The 12615-nt window shown below is 48.6% G+C and overlaps 1 protein-coding gene across 2 annotated transcripts in view; it reads right to left on the reverse strand.

Moving 5' to 3' along the window:
• Nucleotides 1–11198, reverse strand: part of EXOC6B (exocyst complex component 6B) — a 320629-nt gene extending 309431 nt beyond the window's left edge. For both annotated transcript variants that reach the window (XM_053974945.1, XM_053974944.1), the window contains exon 1: nt 11028–11198. In XM_053974945.1, the coding sequence (XP_053830920.1) occupies nt 11028–11140 (113 nt within the window). In that variant the 5' untranslated portion in view covers nt 11141–11198. The remainder of the gene's footprint in view (nt 1–11027) is intronic.
• Nucleotides 11199–12615: the final 1417 nt, after the last annotated feature.

Here is a 12615-nt window from a genome sequence, read left to right on the forward strand (position 1 = left end):
GAGCCAAGGCACAGCTGTGGGAAATGGGAAAGGTAAGAAGATTTTTGGAAAGTTGTAAAACAACTCCCAGCTTAGGAGATGCTGGGAGCTCAGAGGGGATGAGGAAGAATCCCAGGACTTGCTGGGCTCCATCCCTGAGTTTCTGTCTCTGCAAGTTCAGCTCCAGAATCCTGGATGCCACAGGAACAGAACTGCCAGAATTCCACCTCAGCTCCGTCGGAAAACACAGGAGAGAATAACCCAGAGAACATTCCCTGTCCACAGCAACAGCCCCAGCTCAGGAGCCAAGAATTCCTGCCTGGGAAGGGCTGGGATGGAATTCCCAGAGAAGCTGGGGCTGGATCCCTGGGAATGTCCAAGGCCAGGCTGGAGCACCCTGGGACAGTGGAAGGTGGGGGAACAGGATCATCCCACCCAAACCATTCCAGGATTCCCTGGAATCCTGTCAGAGATTCCCATCTCAGAGCTGTGTGCAGAACCTCGGGTGAGGAGAAAAAATCCATAAAATCTGGGTAATTTCAGGATATCCCTTCAGGCATGGATGCCAGTGCTCCACACATGGAGCCAGACCAGTCCAGATCAGAAATGTTGATTATTTCCCAGGAAAAACTCCTGATATTGGAGTTTCCTTTCTTTTTTCAGGTATTGCAGCAGGGCTGGGAGAACAGGGATTATGGGAATTACAGGGATTCCCATCTCAGAGCTTTGCACAGAACCTCAGTGAGGAGAAAAAATCCATAAAATGTGGGAAATTTCAGAATATCCCTTCAGGCAGAGATAACACATTGAGCCAGATCAGTCCAGATCCTAAATGCCAATTATTTTCCAGGGAAAACTCCTAATTTTTTTTTCAGGAATTGCAGCAGGGCTGGGAGAAAAGGGATTATGGGAATTACAGGGATTCCCACCCCAATCCCTGGCATCTGTCAAACATCCCAGACACAAAACCCATAATCCCAATTAAAAAAAAAAACAGGAATGAGGAGCTCCTCTGTCTCAGCTGCACACAGGGAAGTGCCAAGCAGGGAATGATGCTGGAATGGAAAACACCGAGGCCAGGCACTGCCCTGGAGGAGCTGAGGCAGGAATTGGGGAGCTCAGCTTAATTCCAGCCCTGCTTTAATCCACTCAGGAGCTGCTCACGACCTCACTGAGCCTCCTTTCCCTGCTCTGAGCCCTGCAAACTCACAGCTCCATCTTTATTTCACACCTCTGTGATTCTGGCCCAGCTCCAGCATTCCTGGTTTTCCTGCAGGGCACTGGGAAGCACCAGCCCAGAGAGGATTGGTAAAGCCTGGAAAGCAAACACACACCTGGGAGGCAGCAAAAGCCAGGGAGGAGCTGTTTGCACAGGGCACAAAGGCCACGGAGGCAGGCAGGGAATTACAAGAATCACCTGGAAATCGTTGCCAGGGGACACAAAATTCACAGAATCAGGCAGGGAAATACAAGAATCACCTGGAAATCATTTCCAAGGGACACTAAAGTCACAGAATCAGGCAGGGAATTACAAAAATCACCTGGAAATCGTTTAAAGAGGACAAAAAAGCCACAGAATCAAGCAAGGAATAACAAGAATCACCTGGAAATCATTGCCAGAGGACAAAAAAAGCCACAGAATCAGGCAGGGAATTACAAGAATCACCTGGAAATCACTGCCAGAGGACACAAAAGCCTCAGAAACAAACAGGGAATTAAAAGAATCACTTGGAAATGATTTAAAGAGGACAAAAAAAGGCAGGGAATTACAAGAATCACCTGGAAATCATTTCCAAGGGACACTAAAGTCACAGAATCAGGCAGGGAATTACAAGAATCACCTGGAAATCCTTTAAAGAGGACAAAAAGCCACAGAATCAAGCAAGGAATAACAAGAATCACCTGGAAATCATTGCCAGAGGACAAAAAAGGCAGGGAATAACAAGAATCACCTGGAAATCATTGCCAGAGGACACAAAATTCACAGAATCAGGCAGGGAATTACAAAAATCACCTGGAAATCGTTTAAAGAGGACAAAAAAGCCACAGAATCAAGCAAGGAATAACAAGAATCACCTGGAAATCATTGCCAGAGGACAAAAAAAGCCACAGAATCAGGCAGGGAAATACAAGAATCACCTGGAAATCGTTGCCAGGGGACTCAAAATTCACAGAATCAGGCAGGGAATTACAAGAATCACCTGGAAATAATTTGAAGAGGACCCAAAAAAGGCAAGGAATCAGGCAGAGAAATACAAGAATCACCTGAAAATCATTGCCAGAGGACACAAAATTCACAGAATCAGGCAGGGAATTACAAAAATCACCTGGAAATCGTTTAAAGAGGACAAAAAAAGCCACAGAATCAAGCAAGGAATAACAAGAATCACCTGGAAATCATTGCCAGAGGACAAAAAAGGCAGGGAATAACAAGAATCACCTGAAAATCATTGCCAGAGGACACAAAATTCACAGAATCAGGCAGGGAATTACAAAAATCACCTGGAAATCGTTTAAAGAGGACAAAAAAAGCCACAGAATCAAGCAAGGAATAACAAGAATCACCTGGAAATCATTGCCAGAGGACAAAAAAAGCCACAGAATCAGGCAGGGAAATACAAGAATCACCTGGAAATCGTTGCCAGGGGACACTAAAGTCACAGAATCAGGCAGGGAATTACAAGAATCACCTGGAAATCGTTTAAAGAGGACAAAAAAGCCACAGAATCAAGCAAGGAATAACAAGAATCACCTGGAAATCATTGCCAGAGGACAAAAAAAGCCACAGAATCAGGCAGGGAAATACAAGAATCACCTGGAAATCATTTCCAGAGGACACAAAAGTCACAGAATCAGGCAGGGAATTACAAGAATCACCTGGAAATCATTTCCAGGGGCCACAAAATTCACAGAATCAGGCAGGGAATTACAAGAATCACCTGGAAATCGTTGCCAGAGGACAAAAAAAGCCACAGAATCAGGCAGGGAAATACAAGAATCACCTGGAAATCGTTTCCAGGGGCCACAAAAGTCACAGAATCAGGCAGGGAATTACAAGAATCACCTGGAAATAATTTGAAGAGGACCCAAAAAAGGCAAGGAATCAGGCAGAGAAATACAAGAATCACCTGAAAATCATTGCCAGAGGACACAAAATTCACAGAATCAGGCAGGGAATTACAAGAATCACCTGGAAATCGTTTAAAGAGGACAAAAAAGCCACAGAATTAAGCAAGGAATAACAAGAATCACCTGGAAATCATTGCCAGAGGACACAAAAGTCACAGAATCAGGCAGGGAATTACATGAATCACCTGGAAATAAATCCTGAGCCTTCCCAGCACCTGGCTCTGCAGGGACAGGAGCCACACCTGAGCTCCCAGGGAAATGAAATCACAGTGAAAGGAACAATTCCTGCTGGAACCGAGGAAATCCCTGCTGGAACCGAGGAAATCCCTGCTGGACCAGCAGCTCTGGGGGAAAAGCAGCAGGGTTTTGCAGCCTGATGTGATTTAAAACAGAGAGAAGACACAAAAAGCACGGGGAGCACACCTGTGTGACCTCCCAGGGCTGCTTAAACTCATCAAATGCTGATTAAAAACCTCGTGAATTTATCAAAGGCTGCTCAAAAAATCCTGCATCAACTTCCCAAAGCTTCCCAAGGGCTGGCACAGCTCGAGCAGCTGAGGCAGAGGATTAAAAAGTGATTTAATCCAGGCTGGAGCTGAGCCAGGAGGTGACACCAGGTGCTAAAGGACACTGCAGGGAGCAAGGACAGCAAAACGTGCCCGGGGTGCAAGAAAAACTGCTCTGACATGATTTAACTGCTCTGGAATGATTTAACTGCTCTGGAATGATTTAACTGCTCTGGAATGATTTCACCTGCTCTGAAATGATTTTAATTGCTTTGAAATGATTTTAACTACTCTGAAATGATTTTAATTGCTTTGAAATGATTTTAAGTGCTCTGACATGATTTCACCTGCTCTGACATGATTTAACTGCTCTGACATGATTTCACCCACTCTGACATGATTTAACAGCTCTGACATGATTTCACCTGCTCTGAAATTATTTTAACAGCTCTGACATGATTTCACCCGCTCTGACATGATTTCAAACTCAGCTGTTACAGGCACAGCCCTCGGGTTCCAGGGAAAAGGGGCGAGCTTTGACCCCCAATTTATGGGGTGCCATAAGGAAAGCTCACTGTTATAACCCATCTCCCTCAGCGACCTGAGCTGGAATATCACAGGGCAGCAGGGATCAGAAATAAACCAAATGGGGTTTGGAATATGCTACACTAAAAATAAAATAAAATAAAATAAAATAAAATAAAATAAAATAAAATAAAATAAAATAAAATAAAATAAATATATATGTATGTATATATATATGTATGTATATATATATATATGTATGTATATATATGTATATATAGAAATATCTCTATATAAATATAGATATAAAAATATAGAAATATATATCAATATATATAAAGACAAAATCCAGCTCAAGGGCACAGAAAGAGCAAGAAACTTCAATTAAGCACAACAAAAATGAGAGTTCTTGGGTATGACAACCAAGAGATGGTTTTAAGTTTCCATTCCCCTGAAAGGTTTTCAAATACATTTGTTACAAACATTTTTTGTAATATATAATACTAATATTTTAAACTATATAAACCTATACAAAAATATATATAAATCTATATAAAAATATATAATTATATGTAAATATATATCGATATATAAATAAATATATAATTAAATATATCTTAATCTATAACATATCTAAATAAATATATTAAAAAAATATATTTTTAAATATATATTATCTACATATAATTACAAAACCCAGCTCAAGGGCACAGAAAGAGCAACAAACTTCAATTAAGCACAACAAAAATGAGAGCTCTTGGGTAGCACAGCCAGGCAAGGGCTGGTTTGGAGTTCCAGCTTCTCTTCCCCTAAAAGGTTTTCAAATATTTTTATTACAAACATTTTTAATAATCTATAATATTAAAATTATTTCAAATATATACATCTATATAAATATATATAATTATATGTATATGTAGATAGATATATAAATAAATATATAAAAATATATTGATATATAAATAAATATATATATAATTTTTTATATATATTTTATATGTATAAAAATACAAAACCCAGCTCAAGGGCCCAGAAAGAGCAACAAACTTCAATTAAACACAACAAAAATGAGAGCACTTGGGTACCACAGGCAGCCAAGGGCTGGTTTGGAGTTCCAGCTTCTCTTCCTCTAAAAGGTTTTCAAATATTTTTATTACAAACATTTTTAATAATATATAATACTAAAATTTATATATATAGATTTTATATAGATTTATATATTTGAAATAATTGTATGTAAATATATATAGATATATATAAATATATCTATATTGATAAATAAATATATATAAATATATAGACATAGATATTTTTAAATATATATAATAAAGATATAATTACAAAACCCAGCTCAAGGGCACAGAAAGAGCAACAAACTTCAATTAAGCACAACAAAAATGAGAGTTCTTGGGTAGCACAGCCAGGCAAGGGCTGGTTTGGAGTTCCAGCTTCTCTTCCCCTAAAAGGTTTTCAAATATTTTTATTACAAACATTTTTAATAATCTATAATATTAAAATTATTTCAAATATATACATCTATATAAATATATATAATTATATGTATATGTAGATAGATATATAAATAAATATATAAAAATATATTGCTATATAAATAAATAAATACAAATATATTGATATATATATAAATATATATTTTTAAATATATATTATATAGATATAATTACAAAACCCAGCTCAAGGGCACAGAAAGAGCAACAAACTTCAATTAAGCACAACAAAAATGAGAGTTCTTGGGTAGCACAGCCAGGCAAGGGCTGGTTTGGAGTTCCAGCTTCTCTTCCCCTAAAAGGTTTTCAAATCTTTTTATTACAAACATTTTTAATAATCTATAATACTAAAATTATTTCAAATATATACATCTATGTAACATCTCTATAAATATATATAATTATATGTAAATGTATATGGATATATAAATAAATATATAAAAATATATTGATATATAAATAAATATATATATAATTTTTTTATATATATTTTATATGTATAAAAATACAAAACCCAGCTCAAGGGCACAGAAAGAGCAAGAAACTTCAATTAAACACAACAAAAACGAGAGCACTTGGGTAGCACAGGCAGCCAAGGGCTGGTTTGGAGTTCCAGCTTCTCTTCCCCTAAAAGGTTTTCAAATATTTTTATTACAAACATTTTTAATAATATATAATACTAAAATTTATATATATAGATTTTATATAGATTTATATATTTGAAATAATTGTATGTAAATATATATATATAAATATGTATCTATATTGATAAATAAATACATAGAAATAAATATATAAATAAATATATAGATAGATATAAATATATTTTTAAATATTTATAATAAAGATATAATTACAAAACCCAGCTCAAGGGCACAGAAAGAGCAAGAAACTTCAATTAAGCACAACAAAAACGAGAGCTCTTGGGTAGCACAGGCAGGCAAGGGCTGGTTTGGAGTTCCAGCTTCCCTTCCCCCAGGTTTCCTGACCCTGCAGAATTCAGGGAATTCTCCCAATCCCGGGCCAGGCCCCCGAAGCAGCCGGGGAAGGCGGCAGAGAGGAGTGAGGGGCAGCCAGAGCAGAGGTGGCAGCAGGGGCAGGGAAACCATCCTGATCCTGCCTCTGCTTCCAGGGACGCCCAGCGCCGTGCCCTGCAGTGCCACGGGCACGGGGCACAGAGCACGGGGCACAGGGCACAGAGCACGGGGCACAGAGCACGGGGCACAGGGCACGGGGCACAGAGCACGGGGCACAGAGCACGGGGCACAGGGCACAGGGCACGGGGCACAGGGCACAGGGCACAGGGCACAGGGCACAGAGCACGGGGCACAGAGCACAGGGCACGGGGCACAGAGCACAGAGCACGGGGCACGGGGCACAGAGCACGGGGCACGGGGCACGGGGCACGGGGCACAGAGCACAGGGCACAGGGCACAGAGCACAGAGCACGGGGCACGGGGCACAGAGCACGGGGCACAGAGCACAGGGCACGGGGCACAGGGCACGGGGCACAGGGCACGGGGCACAGGGCACAGGGCACGGGGCACGGGGCACAGGGCACAGGGCACAGGGCACGGGGCACGGGGCACGGGGCACGGGGCACAGAGCACGGGGCACAGAGCACAGGGCACGGGGCACAGGGCACGGGGCACAGGGCACGGGGCACGGGGCACAGGGCACGGGGCACAGGGCACGGGGCACGGGGCACGGGGCACAGGGCACGGGGCACAGGGCACGGGGCACGGGGCACAGAGCACGGGGCACAGAGCACAGGGCACAGGGCACAGAGCACGGGGCACGGGGCACAGAGCACAGGGCACGGGGCACGGGGCACAGGGCACAGGGCACAGGGCACGGGGCACAGGGCCAGCGGGTCCTGCTGCCCATCCCAGTGCCCAGCGGGGTCCCAGTGTCCCCAGCGGGGTCCCAGTGTCCCCAGTGCCCGTCCCCAGTGCCCCCAGCAGTGTCCCCAGTGCCCATCCCCAGTGTCCCCAGCAGGGTCCCCAGTGCCCATCCCCAGTGCCCTGTGGGGTCCCAGTGCCCCCAGTGCCCATCCCCAGTGTCCCCAGCAGGGTCCCCAGTGCCCATCCCCAGTGCCCAGCGGGGTCCCAGTGCCCCCAACAGGGTCCCCAGTGCCCATCCCCAGTGTCCCCAGCAGGGTCCCCAGTGTCCCCAGTGCCCATCCCCAGTGTCCCTAGCAGGTCCCCAGTGCCCATCCCCAGTGTCCCCAGCAGTGCCCCCAGCAAGGTCCCCAGTGCCCATCTCCAGTGCCCAGCAGGGGTCCCAGTTGCCCCAGCAGGGTCCCCAGTGCCCATCCCCAGTGTCCCCAGCAGGGTCCCCAGTGTCCCCAGTGCCCATCCCCAGTGTCCCCAGCAGGGTTCCCAGTGTCCCCAGTGCCCATCTCCAGTGCCCAGCAGGGGTCCCAGTTGCCCCAGCAGGGTCCCCAGTGCCCATCCCAGGGGGGCCGGGCTGCAGGGCTGGGAGGGACCCCAAGGAATCCCCTCCTGGCAGCAATTGGTACCTTTGGCATGTGCCACCCTGCTGGGCTGGACCCTGCGGCTCCCATCCGAGCCAGGGACCCACAAAAGCCCAACTGTGCACCTACAAAATGCCAGTTCTGCAAACCAAAGGGGTCAGGAACCGATAAAAACCCAATTCTGCACCTGCAAAATGCCAGTTCTGCAAACCAAAGGGGTCAGGAACCGATAAAAACCCGATTCTGCACCAAAAGAAGTCCAATTCTGCAAACCAAAGGGGTCAGGAACTGATGAAAACACAATTCTGCACCTACAAAATGCCAGTTTTGCAAACCAAAGGGGTCAGGAACTGATGAAAACCCAATTGTGCACCTATAAAAGTCTAATTCTGTAAACCAAAAGGGTCAGGAACTCATAGAAACCCCATTCTGCAAACCAAATGAATATATAAAAGTCCAATTCTGCACCAATAAAAGTCCAATTCTGCACCTATAAAATACCAATTCTGTAAACCAAAGGAACCAATAAAAGTCCAATCCTGCAAACCAAAGGGGTCAGGAACTGATAAAAACCCAATTCTGCACCAATAAAAACCCAGTTCTACAAACCAAGGGAACCATAAAAGCCCAATTCTGTTAATCAAAGGAATCAATAAAAGTCCAATTCTGCACCAATAAAAACCCAATTCTGCAAACCAAAGGAACCAATAAAAGCTCAATTCTGCACCAATAAAAGCCCAATTCTGGAAACCAAAAGAATCAATAAAAGCCCAGTTCTGCACCAATAAAAGCCCAATTCTGCAAACCAAAGGAACCAATAAAAGCCCAATTCTGCACCAATAAAAGCCCAATTCTGGAAATCAAAGGAATCAATAAAAGTCCAATTCTGCACCAATAAAAGCCCAATTCTGGAAATCAAAGGAATCAATAAAAGTCCAATTCTGCACCAATAAAAGTCCAATTCTGGAAACCAAAAGAATCAATAAAAGCCCAGTTCTGCAAACCCAAGGAATCAATAAAAGCCCAATTCAGCACCAATAAAAACCCAATTCTGTAAACCAAAGGAGCTGATAAAAACCCAATTCTGGAAACCAAAAGAATCAATAAAAGCCCAATTCTGCAAACCAAAGGAATCAATAAAAGTCCAATTCTGCACCAATAAAAGCCCAATTCTGCACCAATAAAAAGCCCAATTCTGTACCAATAAAAAGTCCAATTCTGCACCAATAAAAAGTCCAATTCTGCACCAATAAAAAGTCCAATTCTGCACCAATAAAAGCCCAATTCTGCACCAATAAAAGGCCAATTCTGCACCAATAAAAGGCCAATTCTGCACACCCAAGCCCCGGGCACTCCAGGCCAGCCCGGAGCTGAGCTCTGGGAGTTCCTGGAAGGGAAGCCAGCCTGGCCCCTGGACACACAATTATTCCATGATGCCCACAAGAAATGAGTCACCTTGTATTTAAAAAAAAAATAAAAGTTTCCAGCATCCTCTCTTCCTGCCTCTGGTGTTTACCCTGAGCCGGGCCAGTTTAACTCTGCCATCCTTGCTGATCGTTAATTTTAATTAAATGTCCCCACATGCAGCAGTGAATGAATAAAACCCAAACCCCTCCCAGCCCGGACACTCCGTGTTTCTCCCGTGGAAATGCAAAGCTCCACATCAAACCCAACTCCTCGCCTAACTTTGATATCCAGAAGTGAGATCAGCTGCACTTTTTGTGCTCTGAAACGGAAAAAAAAAAAAAAAAAAAACCACCCACACTCCTCACCCTGGCAGCTCCCACCCATCCAAACCAGTTTTTGCAGAATAATAAATCTCACTGCCAACGTCTCGGTTTACCTTGAGAAGCTTCACGGGAGAACTCCAGGAAGAAAACTGCGAGAATTCCAGAGAAACGAGGGGACGGGCGGTGCTGGAGCGAACCCAGAGCTCTGCTCCCCACACATCCCCAGGTTTTCCCCTTCCCCAGCTCCGCGGCATCGCTGTAAATCCCAGAGCTGCGAGCCTCGGCTTTGGGGAGAGACCCCAGGAGCCGCTCCAAGCGCGGCTTTGGGAATTTGGAATTTGGGAGCTGGGGAAATTGGAGGCGCAACAACGCAGGGGAGGCTCCAAGCCCTCCCCACCTGGCGCTGATGCGAACGCCCCGAATTCCCCTCAGCAAGCTGAGCCCGGGATAACGCGGCTGCCTGCGGATGAACCCGAACATTCCCGTGGCGATCGCCCGGGGGGCTCGGGAGGAGCTGGGAATGCTCTCCATCCCCGGCCCGCCCGCTAACACACACACACACACACACACCTGCGCTCCGCAAAACCTCCCGGCCGCCTGCGGAGCTCTGCGGAGAACTTCGGCAGCACCTGAAGGATGGAGGGGAAGGGCTGGGGGGGCTCTGTGCAGGGAGGGGTTCTCGCAGCACCGCAGGGCAGCGATGCTGCCCCGGGGCAGCCGGACAGGACAGGGCACGGGTGTGGATCGCTGTCCCGGCATCTCCTCAGGAATCGGGCGATTCCGCAGCTCTCAGCTCGCCACCTGGGCACCGGCGCCGCCCCAAAAACCCGCAGCGAAACCCCGAGCGAGCGGCGGCTCCGCAGGGACGGCAAGGACGTGACGGAGCAGGGAAGGGGCGAACGCCGCGGCCGGAGCCGGGCAGGGGCTGCACGGGAGAACAAAAGGAGCCCGGGCAGCCCGAGGGGTCCGCGCCGGCCCCGCGGGGCCACCGCCGGCGGCGAGCCGGTGACAGAGGCTGACAAAGGGCACGGGCGGCGTCCGCAGGGCAGCTCCGGCACAGCCCTGCCTGCCAACACCCCCCGCATCCCGAGCGCCGCAGCTCTGAGGCACGGGCCGCCCGGTGATCGCCGCGGTCCCGCCGCGGTCCCCTCGCGGCTCCGGGCGGGGCACGCACCTGAGCGTGGGGCCGATGCAGGCCGTGTCCGTGCTCTCGATCTCGCGCAGGATCCGCTCGTGCTCCGCCGCCGTCTCCAGGCTCTCCGGCTCCGCCATCTTCGGCCGCTCCATGGGGCCGCTCCGCCCGGCCCGGCCCGGCCCGGCCCGGCAGCGGCACCGCCGGGGCTGCTCGGCCCCGCTCCGCCGCGCGCGCGGCACCGCGGGACATGTAGTGCGGGGCGGGGAGGGGGGAGCGGGCCGCGCGGCACCCTGGGAGATGTAGTCCGGGAGGGGGCCGGGCCTGCGCGGCCGCTCCGCCCAGGGAGGGAGGGACGGAGCGGGGCGGCCCCCGGGAGTGGGGGGCTGGCGGGGGGTTGAGTGGGGCTGGTGTCGGTGTGGTACTCCTTGGGGGACACAGCCCCGTGTCCTCCCCTGAGAGGACAGAGCCCCATGGCTTGGACACCTCTGTGAATGACACAGCCCCATGGCAGTCCCCGTGTTGTACCCAGGAGAGGACACAGCCCCATGGCACTGCCTCGTGTGATGCCCCATGCCTTGGACACCTCCTTGGGGGACACAGCCCCGTGTCCTCCTCTGAGAGGACACAGCCCCATGGCTTGGACACCTCTGGGAATGACACAGCCCCATGGCACTGCCTCGTGTGATGCCCCAGGGCTTGGACACCTCCGTAGAGGACACAGCCCCATGGCAGTCCCCATGTTGTACCCAGGAGAGGACACAGCCCCATAGCAGTCCCTGTATTGTACCCAGGAGAGGACACAGCCCCATGGCAGTCCCCGTGTTGTACCCAGGAGAGGACACAGCCCCATGGCACTGCCTCGTGTGATGCCCCAGGGCTTGGACACCTCCTTGGGGGACACAGCCCCATGGCAGTCCCCATGTTGTACCCAGGAGAGGACACAGCCCCATGGCAGTCCCCGTGTTGTACCCAGGAGAGGACACAGCCCCATAGCAGTCCCCATGTTGTACCCAGGAGAGGACACAGCCCCATGGCAGTCCCCGTGTTGTACCCAGGAGAGGACACAGCCCCATGGCACTGCCTCGTGTGATGCCCCATGGCTTGGACACCTCCTGGGGGGACACAGCCCCGTGTCCTCCCTTGAAAGGACAGAGCCCCATGGCTTGGACACCTCCGTGAATGACAGAACTCCATGGCAGTCCCCGTGTTGTACCCAAGAGAGGACACAGCCCCATGGCACTGCCTCCTGTGGTGCCCCATGGCTTGGACACCTCCTTGGGGAACACAGCCCCGTGTCCTCCCCTGAGAGGACACAGCCCCACGGCTTGGACACCTCTGGGAATGACACAGCCCCATGGCACTGCCTCGTGTGATGCCCCATGCCTTGGACACCCCCTTAGGGGACACAGCCCCGTGGCACAGTCCCCGTGTCCTCCCCCATGACAGGACACAGCCCCACGGCAGTGACACCCTTGTGACATCCCAGCACACCCATCCTGTGTCCCTGCCCCGAGCAGAGGCAGCCCCTGCTCCTCCGGCCCCATCCCGTCCCTCAGCCCCATAAACGATGAAAAAAGGTGACTGCGGTCCCGAAGTGCATGGAAAACCCCGCTGTGAAAAGCCGGTG

This window comes from Vidua macroura, chromosome 4 (genome assembly GCF_024509145.1).
Source record: "Vidua macroura isolate BioBank_ID:100142 chromosome 4, ASM2450914v1, whole genome shotgun sequence".
In the NCBI taxonomy this organism is placed as follows: domain Eukaryota; kingdom Metazoa; phylum Chordata; class Aves; order Passeriformes; family Viduidae; genus Vidua; species Vidua macroura.